The sequence below is a fragment of the Mauremys mutica genome, chromosome 13 (assembly GCF_020497125.1).
Source record: "Mauremys mutica isolate MM-2020 ecotype Southern chromosome 13, ASM2049712v1, whole genome shotgun sequence".
Taxonomy (NCBI): domain Eukaryota; kingdom Metazoa; phylum Chordata; order Testudines; family Geoemydidae; genus Mauremys; species Mauremys mutica.
The window spans coordinates 19,122,272-19,144,371 of NC_059084.1; the positions used below are offsets into that span (position 1 = coordinate 19,122,272).

Genomic DNA, 22,100 nt, shown 5'->3' on the forward strand with positions numbered 1-22,100 from the left:
CAAAGGGGGTGCAGTGCAGGGGTTAGGGCAAAGGGGGTGTAGGGATCAGGGGCACAGGAAGGGAGTGCAGGGATTAGGGACATGGGGGCACAGTGTAGGGGTCAGGGCACAGGAGGGGGCAGGGGTTAGGCGTGAAGGGGGTGTAGGGATTAGGGCGCAGGAGGGTGCAGGCATTAGGGGCGCAGAGGCAAAGTGCAGGGTTGGGGTGAAGGGAGGGTGGTGAGACTTGGGGGCCCAGGGCAAGGGGGGGCACCGCACCCACGGGGGCACCAGAATGCAAGTTCGCCCAGGGTGCCCTTTCCGCTAAGGCCGGCCCTGAGTCTGGCTCTAGGCAGAGGTGCGAGGGGCGGGGAGGGAGACAGCCCCCCCCCACTGCCGGGGGGGCAGGCACGTGCCGGAGTAAGTGGGGGGGGCGCTGCCCCACCGCGCTCTGCTCCCCTCGCCCCATCGCGGAGCGGCCCCGCCAGGGGAGGGTCGCAGCCCCCGGCTCGGACCCAGGAGCATCCAGCAGGGGGGAGGCAGCCGCTCACCTTGGGCAGGTCGAAGACGGACGGCCCCTGCCCCGCGTCCCGCTCCATCCTGCAGCCGCTGCCTCCCTCCAGCCCGCGCTACTGGCGGGACATCGGGGCTGCCGGGACCTTGGAGCCCGGCCCCGCCCAGCTCTCGCGCCGGCCCCGCCTCGCTGACACCCGCCCGCGCCCTTTCCGCGGGGCTCAGCTCGTGGTTCCCCGCAACAACCTGAGACCCACCGCGCCCTGGCTGCTCCGCTGGGGCGGGGAATCCCTGCAGCCTGGCCCTGCCCCCAGGCCCCGCTCCCCTCTGCAGCCAGGGGCTCCCCCACGGACCTCCCTTGCAAGCAGCTTCCTCCTGTCTCCCCCAAAGACCCCTGGCTGCAACCCCCCACCCCACCCCACCCCACTGGAGACTGTGCAGAGGTGCCAGCTGTCCAGAGACGCTCTGGTTAAGGCCCTGCCCTGAGGTGGGCTGCAGTGAGCGAGGCTGGGGGCTGCTGGGTTGAAGGAGTGGAGGTGACACCTGCAGCCAGGGGCCACGATGCCACCGTCGCCAATCCTCAGACCCATTGCACCCTGCCACAAAGCAGGGCAGAGAGCAAACCAGGGGTCCATTGCAGCCCAGCAGCCAATAGCAGCCTGGGGAGGGTAGCAGATCCTGGGAGACTTGTGTGCAGGTGCCAAACCACTGCGCGGAAGGAACCAGCACCATTGTGGTTACAAGAGAGCCGGAGTGTTGTGACATTTGCTGCCAACACATTATTCGCTCTGCTTGTGTATTACACTCCCCCCCCCCTTTGTCTTTCCTGTCTGTTTATAGCTCTTGGGCGCAGGGCCTGGCTACTGCTCTGTATGGTGTCTAGCACAATGGGGGACACAATTGTGTTGGGCCCTAGGCTCTACTGTAATAAATATGATGAATGATTACTAAATGTTCTCCATCAGAATGTTAGGAACCATTAGGAAAGGCAATAAGACAGTAAATATAATACCACTATAGAAATCAATGGTACACCCAACCCTTGAATACTGATCACCTCATCTAAAAAAATATGTATTAGCAATGGAAACAGTACAGAGAAGGGCCACAAAAATGACTAAGGGTATGGAACGGCTTGCATATGAGGAGAGATTAAAAAACAGACTATTCATCTTGGAAAAGAGATGCCTAAGGAGGGATATTATAGAGGTCTATAAAATCATGAATGGTGTCGAGAAAGTGAACAAGGGACTGTTATTTATCCAGGGGTCACCCAATGAAATCAGTAGGCAGCAGGTTTAAAACAAACATAAGGAAGTGCTCCTTCACACAATGCACCATCAACCCGTGGAACTTGTTACCAGGGATATTGCGAAGGCCAGAAGTATAACTGGATTCAAACAAGAACTAGATAAGTTCATGGTGGATAGGTCTATCAATGGCTATAAGCCAAGATGGTCAGAGATGCAACCCCCATGCTCTGGGTGTTCCTGACGGTCAGATGCTGGGAGTGGATGACAGGGCGTGTCTTTTTCTGTCCTTTCCCTTTGAAGCATCTGGCACTGGTCACTCCTGGAAGATAGGATACTGAGTTAGATGGACCATTGTTCTGACCCAGTATGGCCATTTTTATGTTCTTAATAAATAACGCACCAAATGTTCTGAAATCTCTAGTGCACAAGACCAGCAGTCCCATGCTACAAACTGATATATGTGGCTGGACCTCTGTGCTGGTACAGATTCCCACTGAGGTCAGTGGGGTTCCCATACAGATGCAGACGGCTGCCTATGTGAATCGAGTAGCAGGTCAGGCCTTAGTAGGGGCTCATATGCTGGCAATTCTATAAGCCTAGCAGCCTGCTTTCTACAGTGTTTAATGGAAATATATGTTCCATGCCATATGTATTATTTATTGCAGCAGCTAACTGCCCCAACCAAGATCAGAACCCTATTATTCTAGTTATGATACAAATATATAGTAAGAGGGAGTCCCTGCCTGGAAGAGCAAGGATATTATTACTCATGTAAGTGCTATTTGCTTCAAGTGTTAAAGATTTGGGCCTTTGGTTAGCAGCAAAACTGCAGCCAGGCACCCTGGAATTATTAATGGGATTCAGCTCTAAAAACAAAGATATCTACCACTTGGGCTGAAGGTGAATCTCCATCTGCTGCCATGTGACCATTCATTTAACTCTGAGTTACAGAGAAGATGTTTGAAATTGAAGTTCCTTGTCCCTCAGTAGATAGAGTGTGCTGGCTCAGTTATCATCAACTGGTATTGATGTTTTCCCAGTTACTACAGAAAACTTCAAGAGTGGTTGCCATATATAAAATCAGAGTCTGATTTTAATGTGACTTTAAGGGTTAGTGTTGTTAAGAAGTTCCAGATCTTTAAAGATAGTTAGGTACCTAAAGATGTAGATAGGCACCCATTGGGATTTTCAGAATTGCCTAGATGCCTAATTCCCATTGATTCCAAGTCCTTCTGGGTGCTTATTTTAAGTGCCTAAATATCTTTAAAAATCTGGCCTGAAGAGTCTAGAGCAGGGGTAGGCAATCTATGGCACGTGTGCCGAAGGCGGAATGCAAACTGATTTTCAGTGGCACTCACACTGCCCGGGTGTGAGGATATATATCTCCTTTTAGCCCATTAAATCAAGGGCTGGGACAGGTATTTTTCAGTCCTGGAGTTGCTGTGTGTCTCTTAGTGGAAGATGGTGAGGTCTCTTTTGGGATGTCATCTTATTGTTCCCTGCCAGCCATGCTTTACTGCTAAATAAACATAGCTCTAGGTAAGAGGTTGGCAACCTTTCAGAAGTGGTGTGCCGAGTCTTAATTTATTCACTCTAATTTAAGTTTTTGCATGCCAGTCATACATTTTAATGTTTTTAGAAGGTCTCTTTCTATAAGTCTATAATATATAACTAAACTATTGTTGCATGTAAAGTAAATAAGGTTTTTAAAATGTTTAAGAAGCTTAATTTAAAATTAAATTAAAATGCAGAGCCCCCCCGGACAGGTGGCCAGGCCCCGGGCAGTGTGAGTTCCACTGAAAATCAGCTTGTGTGCCGCCTTCGGCACGCATGCCATAGGTTGCCTACCCCTGCTCTAGACTCTTCAGGCCAGATTTTTAAAGATATTTAGGCACTTAAAATAAGCACCCAGAAGGACTTGGAATCAATGGGAGTTAGGCACCTAGGCAATTCTGAAAATCCCAATGGGTGCCTATCTACATCTTTAGGTACCTAACTATCTTTAAAGATCTGGAACTTCATAACAACACTAACCCTTAAAGTCACATTAAAATCAGACTCTGCATTTCCCTTCAAAATGAACCCTCCAGTCTCAGCTGTTTTCTTATTCCTAACCCTCCCCTCTTCCCTCACCAATACTGTACTGGCAACATCAAATATTATAGCTCAGATATCCCTTCTTCCTATCTTTTCTCCTAACTCTGAGCAGGGATAATTTTTCCCCAAACCCTCTCCCTGCAGTCACCAGGAAGCTCAGCACCTGGTCAGGAACATGGCAGCCTCCCTTTGTCACCAGATCACTCTGTTTTCTATGGTGAGGCTTTGAAAGGTGCTCTTAGCAACTATGAGTTTTGTGTGGCTCCCCTTCTCAGAAAGCAGGCCAGCAGCCCTCTGGTGAGGATTTCCCCTCTTGGGCACTACACATCCTGCTTTGGGCTCCTGATCCTGTTTGTGATGCCAATTAAAAAAAGTACTAAAACTGCTAACGGGAGGACTGCCCATAGCTGAGCACTCAAGTACATTATGAGGCATGGGAGAGGCAGAATTAGATGTGAGACTGAATGGAGCCACTTAGAGGGCAGGACACAGTTTCTCTTTGTCCGTATTGGGACACCATTTAAGCTGGCATTGAAGAAACACCAAGGAATTATCTTCTGATTCTTCTTTATTAATTTAATAAGCCAAACACACAGACACTGACCTGTCCGCACATATGACAGGTAAGTACACACAGGTTCTCAAACCTTTTTCCTTTCTTTCTCTTTATTAATCTTTCACAGGCCTCTAATCCTTATCCGTGTGTTACATTTTTTAGACACTATAGGCACAGAAATGTTGCTTGGGCCTGAGTGAGTCACAGGAAAGAGTTCCACTTCTTACTATCTTTCTTTACATGTCAAATTTTAAATGAATATAATAGATTTGTAGATTTTAGCACTGGTGAAAGGTGCTGGATTGAAAGCCCTGGATACTGAAGTCATCTAACTGCAAGCCAGACATAGCATAGCAGTAGTACTGAGAGCTTCCTCACAATGGACAGTAAACCCACAGCATACGTTAGCCCTAGCACATTTAAATCCTTCAGTGGAAACATCTGCTCCAGCTGGAAGGTTTAATTTCCATCTTGAGGAGACAGATCCACACTAACTCTGCAAGAGCTAATGTGCTAAAAACAGCAGCATCGCTGAGGCTGCGTGAGCCAGCCGGAGAGACTAGCTTTCCTGAGTATCTACCTAAGGTTTTGGAAGGGATCATAGTCAGGGTTGATAGCCCATCCCGCCTCGGCTACACTTCTGTTTTTAGTGCACAAGCTCAAGCAGAGCTGGCACAAGTACATCTTCCAGCTCCAGGATAGACTCATTCTCAACTTGGTCTCATGGCCCTTTCAGTCCTGGGCTTCTCTGTTGAGAGACTGCCCACAAAAGGGCCCACCGTTTTCTTGCACTCTCACCATTCTCTTGTGCTCATCTATCATCTATGTCATCAAGTTTTTCCAGCTCTGCAAATCCAACATCCAGCCATTGAGCCATCCCCAGCACTTCCTAAAACAACATTAACGTTCAGAATCACATCAGCAGCTGAAACGTTCCAGTTTTATAAATATTTCCCCTGAGGCTGTTGGGGCTGAGCCATCCGGCTAGAACTCAGGATGAAAGAATATTTAATATCCTCAGTTTCTTCTTCATCTCTCTACCCAACCTCCCCACCAACCATAACCTTAGCCTTCTCAGGTCACATGATAATGATTTTGATTTCTCTATGAGCCTAACTCTCAGGTGTATTCAGGGCAGGACCCAAAGAGAAAGGAAAAGTTGACTTTTATGCACTCTTGGTAGCTCTGCAATTCTTTGTTCAGGCCCTGGAGTCACTTACAGCAGCCTTAGAGCTCTCCTAACTTACGCTATAGCCCCAAGCAACTCTTCTAGCACCTGGAAATAGGCAGAGCAGAGAGACTCTCCTGCCAATCCTTTTCACTGGCCACTCCCCTTCTCATCTGGCCAGGGCTGCTGAGTTTAAGGCCTGTTTGTCAGTGGAGCAGCACAAAGGGGCTGTATCATACTGAAGAAATAGGCCTTGCATTTCCACAGCCTGAGAAAGTCACTGCTGTGGGCCCTTGGAATGAGCTTGGCAGAGCTAACCCCAGCCCTTGACTACATAGGAGGGGCTCCATTTACTTCAGTGGGGAATTTAGCCCTCAGTGGCTCCTTCAGAGCAGTTCCGCCCATGGTGGCAGCAGGGCCTGCTTTCTTTATTACAAATAAGGCTGTTGCAGTTAACTCATGTGATTAACTCAAAAAACTTAATTGCAATTGTGGTGGAGCAGTGCCCCACCCCCTGAGAAAAAGGCTGGAACAGGCCTTTTGAAGCTGCGCAGGCCGGCAGCCAATCAATAGAGGCCTGTTAGGAGCCAATCAGGACAGGGCAGAGGCAGACAATCATGGCCAGGTTAGGCCCTATATAAAGGCTGTCTAGGCAGAGGAGAGGTAGTCTGTTCCTGACTGCTAAAAGGAAGAGGACTGGCTCCTGGTCTGAAAGGTGGCACCTTGGACAAAGTAGCGCTGGGGAGCTCCAACCAAGGAAAACCCTAGGCTGCAGGCCTTGCTACAGAGGATTGAATGGGTGTACAGGGCTGAAGGGGAAGCAGTCCTGGGACAAGTCTGAGAAGGAGAGCAGGGAGGCAGCCGCTAGACTCTAGCGGCTAGAGGGTCCCTGGCTTGGGATCCAGAGTAGGGGGTGGGCCTGGGTTCCCCACCCTGTTCCCCTTGTACTATACCTGGCTGAACGTGAACCACCAAAAAAGAAAATCAGCCTTCTGCTGGCGGCATCTGACTCAGATGATGAAAGTGAACATGCATTGGTCTGCATTGCTTTGGATCATTATCGAGCAGAACCCATCATCAGCATGGATGCATGTCCTCTGGAGTGGTGGTTGAAATATTAAGGGACATATGAATCTTTAGTGGATCTGGCATGTAAATATCTTGCAACACCAGCTACAATAGTGCCATGTGAATGCCTGTTCTTGCTTTCAGGTGACATAGTAAAGAAGAAGCAGGCAGCATTATCTCCTGCAAATGTAAACCAACTTGTTTGTCTAAGTGACTGGATGAATAAGTAGACTTGTAGGCTCTAAAATTTTTCAATTTTTTTTATGAAGGTTTTTTGGTACATAATTCTACATTTGTAAGTTCAACTTTCATGATAAAGAGTGCACTACCATACTTGGATTAGGTGAATTGAAAAATACAATTTCTTTTGTTTACCATTTTTACAGGATATTTAAATAGTATTCTATTGTTTGTGCAATTAATCACATTTTTTTTTAATTCCTTGACAGCCCTACTGTATACACTATAAAAAAGGGAACATTCCATCAACTCTGCTGCCAACTGAGAGAGCCAAACCAGAACAAGGAATTTTCCCTTTAAATGCCTCTGCTGTGACCATTCTGTTCCGATATCTGGAGGAAGCTTGTGAGTGAGTGGTACATCCACAGAACTCTTCTCCCATCTAGAACAGCTTAGAACAACACTGCACTGGTGGTAGTCACATGACCCACTCTCAAAGTGCCTCAGTAACAATTTTCCTCTATTGGAAATTTAAAATGTACACTTCAGCCTTTACTGTATAAGGTACTTTTTTTTAAACTCTGTACATTTAGACTATTTCCTGTTCCTATAGATTAGATTTCAGTGCTTCACTTACTTCACCTTCCTTCTGTAACCAGCTTAGCACAGAGGTGAACAGATATTTAGTGCTGCCTACACAGACACCTGCAGTCATGGGGATCAGCTAGGGAGGGGTGACAGCAGTTCCTGCTGCATTAATTGGACACTATTAACCTGTGTGGCTGCTTTCTGGGAATTAGAAAAGGACCAATGTTCACAGGTGCATGGACAAACTCTAGCTTCAGGCTCAGCAGCACCACACCTGGGCACCATTTGGGGTCATAGGGTTTTAAGATACTGTTAAAAGGGCAGAAACAGCTGTGTGGTATTTACTTTTTTTTATTTTGGTATGTTTTTGACAGTTAACAAAATTCAGACTAATCTCTTCCAGCTTCCATCCAGCTCAGAGAGTTCTTCCTGAAAAAGTTTCACATGCTCTCACTTGAGACATTTTTCATGATAAAAATAATTGTTTGATAAACTAAGCTTGTTGTAATAAAGAACACAAACTCTCAGATAATAAAGTTGAGTGGGTTTTTTGTGTGGGTGCGCGCGCAATGGTCTCTCTTCTCCCCACTTCTATCCCCTAAAATGTGGAATCATAAACTCATCACACTAGATCACATCTATGGGGGGAATAGAGGGCCAGGACCTATTTCAAATGACATCAGTGCTGTCCAGTTTCATATGCTCCCAAGTGCTGGAGCACCTTCCACATGAGAGTGGACTGGGGATAGCAACCAGGGCAGGTGGCAGATGCCAGCTGGTTACGTGTTGTCTCTGCTGTCCACCCATCGGCCCTTTACATGCTCCCCCTCTCACTGTCCTCCCTGCTTTGCCCCTTCACAACACCCCTCAGCCCCATTGCTCCTGCCTATCCCCCCTGCAGGGGGCATCCTGCTCCCAGTGCTGTGCAGAGAACCAGCCCCTGGTTGGAGTGCTCAGCTTATCAACCTGGTGGGCAGGCTCCTTCCTTCCCCCACTGCCTCTGGTTCGGCTGGTGCCTTGGGAAAGCTCAAGGTCTCTGGCCTGGCCCTGCCTGTGCCAAAGCCTCACACAGCGCTGTCCCAGGGAAGCCACTCAGCTAAGCTCTGGATTGGCAGGGGGGAAGCCATTTCCAGCCTGTTCATGCCCCAAACCTGCAGGCTCCACAGCAGCCCCTGGGGCAGGGGCTTAGCATCCTCCTCCCCACCCTGCATCCTACCCCCAGGGAGCCTGGGGCTGCCCCATCCCTAGGCACCCTCCCCTGCTGAATCACCTCTCTGGCTGGGTTTGCTGAACCCCCTGCAGTCAGGCTTCTTGGGCCCCAATACACAATGCATCCTGAGGACTTAATCCCTTCCTGCCCATGCTGTAGCCAGTGGACAAGAGGCAGGTGGGTATGGCAGTGGCCAGCAGCAGCCTGGAGGTGTTAGCTGCTTTTCAACACTGTGCAGGCAGGAAGGGACAAGCTGCTTCCAGCCACAGGGAACCGGAGATGGAGCGGGGGAGAGATGAGTTCTGCAAAGACACAGGCCAGATTATCCCTTCCACTGCCCCTCCTCCCCTGAGGCTGGAAGCAGCTCCCATCCCTTCCCTCCCACACAGTGCTGAAAGACTGGTACTGGCCACATTCTGGTGTGAACCCTGGCAGAAATCACAGTGGGGGGGAATGTGATCCTTCCTCCCCATACATGTTGCCTTGGGAAGACGCAGCGCTAGCTACCAGGAGAGGCTGGTCCACCTGGAGGTCCAGCCACGCATGGATGGCAGAGAGCACCTGGCAGGGAGGGTTGGCTCAGTCAATCACCCAGTCACCCCCTTCTCCCCCAGTGTGAGAGAGGTGTACAGGAGTGTGTGTGTGTGTGTGTGACCTCTCCCCATGTGTGTGCGCGTGCAGGGGGAAGGAGTGTATGTATCATCTCTCCCCATGTGAACTAGGGATGTAAAAGGTTAACCGGTTAGCAATAGTCTTACTAGTTAACTCACCTTAACTGTTTACCCTGCGCCGGCCCCAGGAGCCCTATGCAGGAGGAAGAAGCAGCCTCAGCCCCAGCTGGAGCGGCCCAGACGTTCCAGCAGGATTGGCCCCCGCCCCACCAGCGGGGTCGGCTCCAGTCACTTAATCGGTTAATGCTTTAAAAGTCATATTTTAATCGTTTAAACGGTTAACTTTTAAAATGGTATTTATATCCCTAGTGTGAACCCTAAAGCCTTACAGATAAGATGATAAATAATCCAACTAAACTGTATTTCTTTTTAATGGGGGCTCAGTCAACTTGATGTTAATCTGAACGTTTGTACTACACAGTCCTGACTGATTGCCGTTGAACTCGCTTGAGTGCGAACAATTTTACCAGGTGTCCCATATTCAGCATAGGGAAGTATGCTAGTCACCCTACAGGTCAGCTGCCATCACCAATTGTACTGAAAGAACAAGCACATCATATTATTCAGTAACATTCTGGCTTTCAGAGATGCTGGGCCCACAGAGCTCCCACTGACTTCAATGGGAAGTGCAAGTGAAACTCTGATCACAGACACATAGTGGTGGAAGACCCTTGCAAAAGCAGGCCTCCAAAAGTGAGCTGACATGAGGATCTAACTGGCCACAGAGGGAACAGTTCCAAGCTCAGCTTTGCCTCACAGCTCTGATTAATTCTTCACAGCCCAGAAGGAAAAAAAACCAAACAAAACATTGTTTTTGGACTACATGCCAGAAAAATCACAGCCCAGTGGCCAGTAATAACACTGTCACTTCTGGCAGTGACATGTCTCTTTCTTTGAGCATAATGGGGGAAATGATGTGTGAAATTGGAACAGCTCATATCGACAGCGCTGAGGAAGTTGTGAGCCTTCAATGTCTGAACAAGAAACACGTTTGCACTTCAAACAGGAGTCTCCTCCCACATCAGTGTAACTCCACTGACTTCGACGGAGTTACTCCTGATTTGTACCATTATGAGAAAGAAAGAAAAAAAAAAGTCAGGCCCAAAAGTTACTGAATGACATCTGCCATGTGTACACCCAGGGCCTGATTCTGATCCAAGATGCATCCATTCTATAATGGTGTAACTCCTGTGATTTCAGTGACGCTATTCCCAATTTACACTTCTGCTAAGTGGGAAAACGGGTTCATCCTGACCTCTGCTTCCATCCATCCCCCTCGAATTCTGGGACTCCCTTCAAGCAACTTGAGCCCATCTTGTGGCACTCAGGATAACTGCATAGATTCCACCACTGTTTGCGATTGCCTGCAGATGCCCTAAGTATATGGAGGTGAGAGGAAATTTCAAAAAAGTTACCCATGGAACTACAGTAAGGAAGAATTCATAACATGTTTCTTTTTTGTAGGTCCTGTCAAAACAGCAGCTAGTGATGGTGGTCAGTAGGTAGATGTTTTATCTTTAATATTTTGGTGATATGCTATTTTATATATAAATGTAATTGCAGAGCCCATTATTCCCCAGGTTCTAACAATGTGGGTCACATTTGGCTAGAACAATGGTGCAGAATTTAACACTCTCTTTAGTTCTTTAAGCAGAAATTAGAAATAAAATTATTTTTGTTAAATATAAAGTTATTTTATTAAACCAGAACAACATTTCACTTAGCGTCTCCAGAATGCAAACAGCTGTTTCTCACAAGCTATTTCTGAAGAGAGATTTCCAAACAAAATAAGATTGTGGGTGACAAATGTTAGAATCATTTCTTAACACTGACAACTTATAATTGGCTTTAAAAAAATAATTCATTTATATATTTGTGTATATACGCACAATGTATTTAAGAGAAGAGCATTTTGTATTCATTTATAAAAATCAATATAGCAGCCCATCACTGGCTTGCTGATGTCTGAAATCAGAGCAGTAAATCCCAGCCGTCTTCCAATGTCTAGGAGAATGGTGAACGTAGCCCTTTATCAAAGGCAACTTTTTGGTGTTGGCAGCTTTGGGTCCAGGTCTTTGCAGCCATTTGTGATACTGGGGCTCTCCCCACTCCCTGCGCCCCCCCCCCCACCAGTTTCCTCAGCCCTGTTTAGACTCTTCAGAGGTAAAAGTATCTGAAACCTACATGCAACCAAACATGCAATCATTTCTTTGCATAAAAAGGAGAACAGTGTCATAATGCACCAAAATGGCATTGGAATTATATTAATATTTTCTTTGTAAATTCTCAAACATACTGAAGACAGGACTTCCAGCAAGAATTCTGCTAAGTACCTTCTGAAACACTTGTGGCATCTGGGACATATATTGGACAGTAGCTCATTAGTTTATTCACTTAGTTCTACTAATAGTGCCTGAAAGTTACCTTATGTCAGAAAGAGGGCTGAAAAAATGAACATAGAAGTTAACCACATTTTTAAGAATCTTAAAAAAAAAATAGAATAGAATAGAGTAAGAGCAAAATTCAGCCCCTGGGAGTCTGACTCACATGCGAAGTGCAGAATGCTGGAGTGGAGAATCGGAGAGGAGAATTTTGTCCTGAAATTGTAAACATGTGCACTAACTTTATATGTACATGCAGCAAACCTCTGGAGGCCTCTGGACTCCCCAAACATTCCCTCTGATGTCCTGAAGCCCAGCTATATGCTCTCATCTGCAGACACATTTTGGAGATTTAAGGTCTTGCGATACAGCTTTTTTTTTTTTTAATAAATAAAAAAAGTACAAAATAAGTGCTAAATTAAAAAAAAAGTTACTGTATTTCTGCAACCAAAAAGCCTAAGTGCAACCACTGCTGCATTTTCCATCTTGTTCTTAGTCCCCATTTATAATACAAAATAAACCTTCTGTACATACCGTTATGGCCAAACTGTGTTTTAACACTGTCTTTTCTATCCATACAAACAAGAATAAACTGTGAATAAACTATTTATTTAGGAATCTACCAGCGTCAGAAGAGGGTTCTCTCGTATGATTATAACACGCACACTACAACTGGGTGAATAATGGATTTTTCGGTTCACTGGCCATTCTGAGACAATTAAAAAAAAATTAATTTTGGGTTGAATTGAAAACAAGTATTTAAAACAAAAAATGGTGACTCAAAAAGTTGAAAAGTCGAGTTGAAGCAAAAGGTTTCATTCCAACATGACATTTTTCAATTTGGGGCATTTGTCAAAAGCAAAGAAGAAATCATGAAATGCCGGGTGTGAGTTGTGGGGGGAGGATGACCACCTTACTTCTAACCTTTAGCCCAGTGGTGGGAGACCTGAGCTCAGTTCCCCCTCTGTCAGATGTGGAAAAGGGATTTGAATAAGTCTCCCTGAGCAGCAGCAAAGTGACTCTATATCCTGATGGGTAGGGCATTCTCATGACTATGAACTGCCACTCTGAATGACAATGAAGAGTCACTGGGCTAGGAATGAAGTGAAAATAGCCTGGTGGTTAGGGCACTCATCTAGAATGTGGGAGACCCAAGTTGAAGTCCCAGCTCTAATGACGATTTAATTATTTACATACAGTAGAACGGCTTTCACAGGGGAGAGGGAGAAAGCCCCACACCAGAATATCCCATAGCCCAATGGGTAAGGCGGTCTCCTTCAATGTGTGAGACCCACGTTCAATTCTTTCTTCTTCATAAGGTAGAAGAGTAGGTCTGTCAGGGTCAGATCTGAAAAAACCTGACCCTCGGGGCTGGGCATGCTGACAAATTGCAATACCTCAGCGCAGCGAGGTGGGGGCAGCTGGCAAGGGGACACGCAGGCATCACCATGGGCAAGAGGTGGCCAGAGGAGGAGGAGTCAGGAGTGACTAACTCCTACCAGGCCGAGCCCTAAAGACAAGGTGGTGGCGGTGATGATGTAGATTGGGACTGGTTCAGGAGGTCCGTTCCGAAAAAGACTTGACACTCTCAGGTCAGCTGTGCTCAGCTTGGGTTCTGGTCCAGTCAGGTCTTATCAGTAGGCTGAGCAGCCCTTTCCGGGACAGTACCCTAACCAATGGGCTAAAGGCTGTAAAAGGGAGGTCCCTCCCTGGCCTCTGCACACTAGACAAATGGCCACATTTGAAACATTTTGAGTTAGGTCACTGGCATGTTTCAGTTTGCACTCAGCAAATACAAGGCAAAGTCATGAATGGCTCTGGGGTGACTAAAGCTGCATTTTACCCAGTTCGACGCACACAAACAAGGTGGGAGGAAAAACCTGTCTTCTACCATGGTTTGACCACAGCTGCTGCTCAACATGATTACGTTTGTAGTGCAGAGAGGGACTATGGTAGATCAGCAAGGGAACTAGAGCACCAAAAAGTCGCATAAAAATGTTGTCACCACCACCACAAAGAAAGAGGGCCTTATTTTGCTCTCATTTACACCAGGATGTAAAACCAGCATAAGTCACAATGAAATTATGCCAGAAAATGCCACCTGTACATTTGTGCATCAGAAATATAGGAAACCAGATATGTATTTAGTATGTGGGTGTTGTAGGTAGGTATATATGGTGGGAACCATGAAAATACTGATTTATAGTATATGCCTCGGACTGTAAAGGTCAGCATAATAATACCAGTATTATGCGCTGGTGTCATGCTCCCACTAAAGCAAAGAGGAGTCGAGCACACATGGGGAGAGGTGAATGCACCTTGCCGGCTGGTAGAAGCAGGATTAGGATGGGTTGTTCGGGGCCATCTCGTAGGCTTCATACAGTTTACTGAGAAGCTTCTTCTTTTCTTTCTTAGGCAGGAAGCTGGACTGAGCTGCATTGATGTTCTGGGAGGAAAAGAAAAAAAAAGACTGATATAGCTGGGTAATACCCACATGTGTGAGTGTGGGGTTGTGCATCAAATCTTTGTGCATCAGTGAGTGTGAGCTAGTGAGTGAGTTGGTGTAAGTCAAGTGAGCGCTTTTGTTAGCACTGCTACTCTTGAGCTCTTTTCAGCAGCCTCAGTTTTCAAAGGAACCGGTTCCTACCCAGTGTTTCTAAGGGGCTTAAAAAAACGCAAGAGATAAACAATGTATCTTAAATTCCTTTATCGGGTTCCAGGATGTGCAGTTCAGGGGCCTGATCCAAAGCCTATTAAAGTCAAGGGAAAGACTCTCATTGACGTCAATGAGCTTTGGATCAGGCCCTCATTGATATGCTGCTGTTGTAACAAAGTTCACTACTGGCTTCCCTTAACAATTTACAGAAATGTCTCTCTCCCTAATTAATAAGCTTCTTTTCATTAAACAGAAAGGAACGGCTCGTCTTCTGCAGGAGCCTGCAGCAAAACTGCCCATGGATTTAACGGTATAAAGATCAGAGCTTTCTACAGCTGGAAGGAAGGACTAAAGCATAGTCTACTCTCCAGGAAGACAGACTCTTGCTCCTTAAATGAGGCCCCTGATACAGGCCCAGTGCTTTCTCCTGCAAAGCTGCATTCTGCAAATTCAGCTCCAACACACACAAAGGAAATCAGCTGGTTTCCAAGATATGGTAGGATGCATGAATGCCTGGACAGTACACATCTCCTTTCAACCCAGTGCACCTCTAACGGGGAAACAGGAAAGCATCAGAGGTTACCCATAAACAAGTGAAACTCTATCAGACTATTTTTCTGTCCCTTTATCTTAGGTACAAGGGCAGATGAAAAACAGAATTATTAGATTTTCAGGACACTGTACATGCCAATCTGCATGCAAAAATGACAGACACCATGTGGACCCTATAAATAATGGCAAAAGCAAATGCCCACTTTGTGACCAAATGGTTTGCTGCATAGCAGTCACATTGGCCTAACTGCACGCTCCCACTGAACACATACGTGTACACATATTTGCACATGTAATCATAGTCAAATAGACAGGGAAGGGCAGCGAGTGACCTGCCACTGACATCCCCACATTCTGTTGCTCAATTCCAGTCTGAGCAACTATTCAGTGAACAATTTCCATCTACCCCATGCAGTAAGCTAGAGTCAAGTGTGCTGCATCTCTGCAGATCATTCTGATCTAAACATCCACAGAACTTGTACTCGGTTTTCTGCATTCATTGCAGATGGCCATTTGTATGCCTCATGATGACTCAGTGCCAGCACCCCTTCACCCGCACCAGCTGAAGCAGACTCAAAAAAAAACTATCTTCACACTGCTGTTGTGCCCCACATAATTCAGCTTTTTCTGCCTCCAGTTTTAACGCCACTGAACTGTCTTCCAGTTTTATGTTTAAAAATGAGATTTATCTCAGAAACGCTGGATCACATTAGGCTCCAGCACGCGGCTTTGCACAGAACACCCCACAACAACTTACCACTCTCTTGAACTCCTCTTCAGTGAAGTCCAGGGACTGCTTAGCTATTTTGTAATCAGTCTCAATTGAAGAATTAAAAATGAGCGGGTCATCAGTGTTCAGGGAGTAATTGGCTTTATCTTTCCTAAACCTGGGAAAACAGAATTTAAAGTGGGACAAATCTTAGAGTTCGCATAGTTTGTGTTTTTCCAAGTGTAAAATACACTAAAACCCCCACAGCTTTCCACCCAGTTTGGCTACTTTGTATCCAGCTAGATAGAGAAATTCCTACCAAAGCTGTAGTTTGCATTGCAAAACTTCACATTGCTATTCACCATCCTACTTTTTAAACGCAACAACAAACTGTTTGTTGGACGGACGTTCAAAGTGTCTGGCCCCGCTACCTGCTCCAGAGCCCACAGCAATGCACTGCAATCCGGGGCTTGGCCTCCTGTCTGCTCAGAGCAGGGGCCTGACGCAGGCAGAAAGGTCTCCTGAAGGATAAAAATCTATCAGCATATTTGTTACAGCTCCTCTGAACTGGTCCCTTTGGTGATGCACAATACGCTGACAAATGGTTAGAACTTGCTTCTCATATGAGGTAATAAAGCAGCTTTACATAAGTGAAGTCTGAGTTAGTTACTTGAAAATAATATATTTAAACATCTTACTGAATTACTGGGTGTTTCCTGAAGTCTGGATCACATGCTCCGGTGAGGACACTGGACCAAGGACAGGTCTATATGCGTATGGGAGGGGGGGACAAAGAAAAAAAAAAAAAGGCAGACTCAGTCTCTTCCATAATACTACTGCAAACAAATTCGGAAACTCTCCAGGCAGGGACTGCCCTGAAAAGCACCATGCAGATTTACAGCTCTGGGAAAACAATAGCGATCATTAAATCCCAGCCTCTGCAACGAGCATTTACCCCCATGTCTGCTGGATATAAACATTTTTGAGCACTTTTATTTTCCGGCTATGGGTTTCTGCCCGTGCACAGAACCCCTTGTCATTCCCATCCCACCTCTCCCTCCCTCCCCACCCCAGCCATTCTGGTAGAACAGCCCCCATCCGAGGGAGCAGTGACCTATGACTTTGCCATGTGTAAAGGAAAGCCTGGCTAGGAATGTGACCACAGCCAGCTGCTCAGGACGGTTTTACAGTAGAACCTCGGAGTTCCAGACACCTCAGGAATGGAGGTTATCCAACTCTGAAATATTCATAACGCTGAACAAGACCTTAGGGACTTCAATCACTGGGGAGTTGGGGCTGAAGCCCGGGGGTGGGTGGGGAGGGGGAAGGGTCAGGGCTTCTGACGCTTGGTAGCACCAGGACTTAGGACTTTAGATCTGGGGAGAGCGCTGGGGCTCAGGGCTTCAGTTCCCTGGCTCTGCTCTCGGTTTCTGCCTCGGAGGGGGTGCCTGGGCTCAGGGCTTCAGATCTGCAGCTCTGTTCCCAGCTTTTGCCCTGCAGCGGGTTCTGGGGCTCCCCACGGCTCTGTTTCCCGTTTCAGCAGGGCAGAGGGCACCAGGCTCTAGCTACGGGGGGAGTGCTGGGGCTGAAGCCTGGAAAGGAGCCAGGGGCTGAAGCCCTGAGCCCCAGTGCTCCAGAGGGTCAGAAGCCTTGATACCCACCCCCTGCCTGGAGCCCTGACCCCCCTCACCCTGCAACTGCAGCCCTAACCACCTGTCCCCAAGCTGGAGCCACGAGTCCCAGGGCTAAAGCCCTGGGTGAGTAAAGTATTTGCTTTTTGTGCATGTGTGTCTTTGCTGCTACCTGATTACTTCCTGTTCCAGAGGGTGTCCGGTTGACCAGTGAGCCCATAACTCTGGTGTTTGTATCTTTGAGGGTCTACTGTACTGGTTAGTATATACTAAAGGCCCAGACCGGGTTTTGTTCTTTTGCACGTCTGAGGAAGACATGCTCCCAAAGCTGGGACCTTTCAGAAGCACCAGGTTCTTCAAGATCTCACCTGCCACCACTCTCCCCACTGTGACTCCTGTGAGTCTAACACCACGGTCACTCACCCTCTGCCTGGGAAGGGGTAAAGGCATCTCTCTACTCAGAGAGCCAGTGCTGCTCCAAGCATCAGCTGAAGATGGACTAGATAATACAGGCTCCCTTTCCCCCAGGCTGAGCATGACGTGACCTCTGGCACTCAGCACAGAGAGGGATCCCAACTTGTATGCCCTTGGTGACATCACATTTCTGCTCAACAGCCCAGTTAGCTAAATGCTAGAGCCTTGTATGTCTGGTTTCCACCAAGAGCCTCAGCTAAATTCAAACTGTGGTGTGGCGGGCAGATTTCACTCCAAATGCTGTCAGCGCTTAGACTCCAGGTGGCAGCAATTTCACCCCTATAGTAAAGACATTTATGTCCATGCTCAGTATCCAAAGTGCTGACTTGTCATGCAACCCAAACAAGGGCAGATTTCTCACTCTCAGACAGAACAAGGTGATGGTTACACAACTGCCACCCCTGCAGAATTAGTCATTACCTCAAAATGCATCTTCCTACTCAACAGCTCTCTATAAAGGGCTGGGTCTTCCAGGACATGGTAGCCGTGGCCGATCCGTTCTGTCTTCAGGACATTGATTGCCTGTAGAGAATAGAAAACATGTAAAGTCTCTGTGCAAGGGCCTGACTCCTGCTCCACAGAGGATCAGGCAGGCCCACAGGAGCTCCAAACCCCATGCCAGGATTCCAGTCCACTGCCTGCATGCATGACATGGGGGCTCAGCTCTTAGGAGGGCCTGCTCCTTCCGAGCGCTATATGAGGCTTCGGCTCCCTCTTTTTATGATGCACAGACTCTGCTCCAGGGTGGATAAAAATCAATGATTTAAAAACAATAAATCTGATTTTATTTAAATCAGATTTTTTTGAGGAAAAAAAGATAGTTTTAATTAAGGTATATTTTTGAGCTATAATGTCTATCAATGAATAGGGATTATAAATTCTAATTCTATAGTCTGAGACAATATATTCATGTAATGTTTAAGAATAGTTTTGTAAGTGAGTTCTAATAGTTCATGGATTAGGGATCCAATTTACGGGGTTCCAGGGGCATCTGTATAGATTGTTTAGGTTAATTTTTCTATCTACTCAATGGGACTCAGTGATCAGTCTGGAAGATACCGTCAGAGATGCTTAGTTTTGCTGTTGAAGAAAAAAATCCAGAATATATAACATTGTTGTTTTAGTTAAATAAAATAATTTATAAGTCTGTCTGGTGATGTTCTCCTCCTAGTCAGCATGGCAAGAAAATCCTCCAAATATTAATGATTAACCTGTTGAATTGGAGATAGTTCACCTCCCAATGACTTCATAAATATCTCTTTTAATCACCTTTGGTAAATGAAATAACTAAACAATCATTCATTTTCTGATATAGCTGTAAAACTAATCTGAAAATTTTTCAAAATAAATCACTTTAAAAATGTATAGTGTGTACCTTCTAAAAATGAAACCCACATCTTTCTCTGAGCTGTGAAGAATATGTATTAAGGTTATAACAACCAACAAAAATGTATTTTTATGTAGAAATCCACAATTAAATTGAGTCTTCCTGACTAGTGATTTAAATCAAATCCACCCTACTCTGTTCCCTTAGAGCAATGGAGGGATTTAGCTCCCAGGGGCTACTGAGTGCTGGGCCAGGATTTGGCCTTAGCTACCTTTGTTCCCTGCATTACAATACAGAGTACTTTGCAGCTCTGCTTAACTTATTCCACTGCCCTGCCCTGGGGTTTCTTACCTCCTTGATGACAGAGGGTGGCCCAATCTCCCCAGCATGGACAGTGCGATGAATGCCACATCTTTCAGCTTCCTGGAAAAGCCCACATGAAGCAAAGAGTGAAAATGCTGCTGTGGGCTTAGGGAGGCACAGAGACGGGGGCAGGGGGGAGAGATGTGAACAAATTATCAGGACAGCAGCCCCCCCACCGACTACTCTCTGCCTGCAAGACAGAGCGAATACTTTCAACTGATCATTAGGCTGAGAGCTCTAGAGCAGCCAACCGCTCCCACCCCAGGAGTAACGACTGTGGAGCAACACAATCAAAACAAGAAGAAAATAATTACCAATCTCAGACAGCGTAGGAGCTGGGTAGGTGAGTGTCTGGGAAGCCCAGCCAGGACTAGGCAATGAAAGCAGTCAAAGGCTGGCAGCTATTCATAGCCCACATGCAGCGAGTTTGGTGAGTCTCAGTCCAGTCCCTGGTGTCCACATCACACAAACACCCCCACAACTACAACTGTCCCTCTTGCTGGCAGTCTCAGCAGCTAGACCAAAAACTAACTGAGCCATGGAGATTGTCCTCCCCTTGAGGCACGCTGGCTGAGGTGATGTGGCAGGGGGGGAAGTTCCCACGGCTGTCGCCTGAGCGGTACCTGTTCTAGAGAGGTGACTAAACAGTGACTAAACAGGATTCTACAGATCTGGAAAATCCCAAACGCCAAAGTCCTGAGCATGGGCACTGAGCTGATGTTATACGGATCTTACCAGAGGCAGCACGCACGTACACACACACCCTTCAGGAAGTTGCTGTTTTATATTACTGAATTTTTCATGTGCTTTGTGAATTTTCCACTTGGTTTGCAGCCACTGCATATCCAGGCTCCGCTCTGAACTACTGGGTAAGACACGGCTCTGCTTGGTATGTTAATAAGAAAAGCCTAGTTGTGTCTATCTGAAATTAAATAGAGACTCCCTGTGTCTGCAATGATAGCTTTGTTTTAACACACACTTGTCATATGTCCTGCACAGAACAGGGACTCAGACAGTTACCCCGAAGGCTGACCATTCAGTCAGGGCTATGCTTAACCTCCCTTCCCTTCACACTGGCCTTTCAATCGTGTCAGAAACTGTTAATTTGGGGAGTTCCGAGGATGAACAGATTAATTCAACCCCCCCCTCCCCCGACACACACACACGATATCTATGGAATGACTCCAGTGGGTTTTGGATTGGGCTCTGAACTATCAGAGCGCAATGCTCCTCCTACTGATCTCTATGTTTGATTAAGTAAGAGTCAATGAGAGTTTTGCCATTGACTTCAATGAAGCATGACAGGGCCTTCAGGTTAGGGCTCTGAGCAATGTGTTTCAAAGAACCAAGAGTCAACAATTTAAGACAAAGATTCTGTGGTCAGGCAAAACTCCTGCTGAAGTCTGTGAAAGCTTTGACTGTGTCAGGACTGCAGGAGGTGGTTCTGAAGCCAGAGGTCTTAAAGATAAACAAAGTTTTGTTTTAAACACTATTTTGTTTCCAATGTGTGTTAAATGCACAGGCCAGCTCTCGGGGCAATGGCGCCCAGTGCGAGTCTCCCTGCCTGCCCAATTCCCATCATTTTGCCAGCTCACTTTACCAAAGTCACGCACATGAAGCAAATTAAGAGCCAATGTGTCTGCTCACTTTTATTGTTCATTTATGTATCCCCTCTGGTGCACTATGTGGATTAGAAAACAGATTTCTGTGGGCGAGGGGGTGTGTGCTGGGGAGGAGGAAAGCCAGGAATATCTCCTCCACCTCCACTCTCAGGGTATGTCTACACCGCAATCACAGGTGCGACTGGAGCTCGGGCAGACATACAGAGCTACATTTAATCTAGCTAGCTCAGGTTCCAAAGCAGTGAAGCTGCAGCAGTGCACGCTACAGTGTGGGGTAGCTGCCCAAGAATGACACAGGGTTACAGGCAGGTCTCTACAGTCCACACCGAAGCATGTGCTCTCACACCGTCACTGCTCCACGATCTGAGATAGCTGGATTAAAGCTTAGCTCAAGTATGTCTACATGAGCTGCAATCACACAGCCCCCGATTGCTGTAAAGACATCCCCTCCAAACAGCCTCCTCTGGCTCTAAATAACCCAGAACTTCCCAACCAAGGAGACGGGCTGCTCTAGACATTTCACCACCCCAAGCACGGCGTCATGCCGCGGGGGGCGCTCTGCCGCTCGCCGGTCCCGCGGCTCTGGTGGACCTCCCGCAGGCGTGCCTGCGGAGGGTCCTCTGGTCCCGTGGCTCCGATGGACCTCCAGCAGGCGTGCCTGCGGAGGGTCCGCTGTTCCCGCGACTTCGGTGGAGCCGCGGGACCAGCAGACCCTCTGCAGGCATGCCGCCCCAAGCACGCGCTTGGCGTGCTGGGGCCTGGAGCCGCCCCTGCAAGGAGATTGTCCATTCCTCTCTGCATGCTTCTTTGATTTATAGCATCACTTGCCTACAACATTAGCACCAGCTAATTATCTAAAGTCACAGCTTCAAAATCTTTACATGGCTTCCCCCCCACAACCTACTGCAGGCAATTCACAAACAGAACTCTCCCTGCTATCCCCAATTGTAGTGACACTCATTGACTCCTGCCAGCCACAGTTTAAATGGTAACACAACTGAAAACTGAGAACGCCGGTCCAAGGGCAGACATCCGATCCCTTCACCATAAGCCTCTCATTTCATAAGTCATATTATCCATACTACTGTTGGTGTGTGAAGCT

At 47.1% G+C, this 22,100-nt stretch overlaps 2 protein-coding genes across 2 annotated transcripts in view; both read right to left on the bottom strand.

Moving 5' to 3' along the window:
* LOC123347248 (adenosine deaminase-like) overlaps positions 1–699 on the bottom strand; it is a 32,904-nt gene extending 32,205 nt beyond the window's left edge. The window contains exon 1 of the mRNA XM_044984643.1: positions 531–699. Within this exon, the coding sequence (XP_044840578.1) occupies positions 531–578 (48 nt within the window). The 5' untranslated portion in view covers positions 579–699. The remainder of the gene's footprint in view (positions 1–530) is intronic.
* Positions 700–10,955: 10,256 nt separating this feature from the next.
* The window catches only part of LOC123348915 (adenosine deaminase-like), a 36,952-nt gene continuing 25,807 nt past the window's right edge, over positions 10,956–22,100 (bottom strand). The window contains exons 7-11 of the mRNA XM_044986614.1: positions 19,365–19,436; positions 18,107–18,208; positions 16,280–16,347; positions 15,630–15,759; positions 10,956–14,110 (exon numbers count right to left, since the gene is read on the bottom strand). Coding sequence (XP_044842549.1) covers positions 14,006–14,110; positions 15,630–15,759; positions 16,280–16,347; positions 18,107–18,208; positions 19,365–19,436 — 477 coding nt within the window. The 3' untranslated portion in view covers positions 10,956–14,005. The remainder of the gene's footprint in view (positions 14,111–15,629; positions 15,760–16,279; positions 16,348–18,106; positions 18,209–19,364; positions 19,437–22,100) is intronic.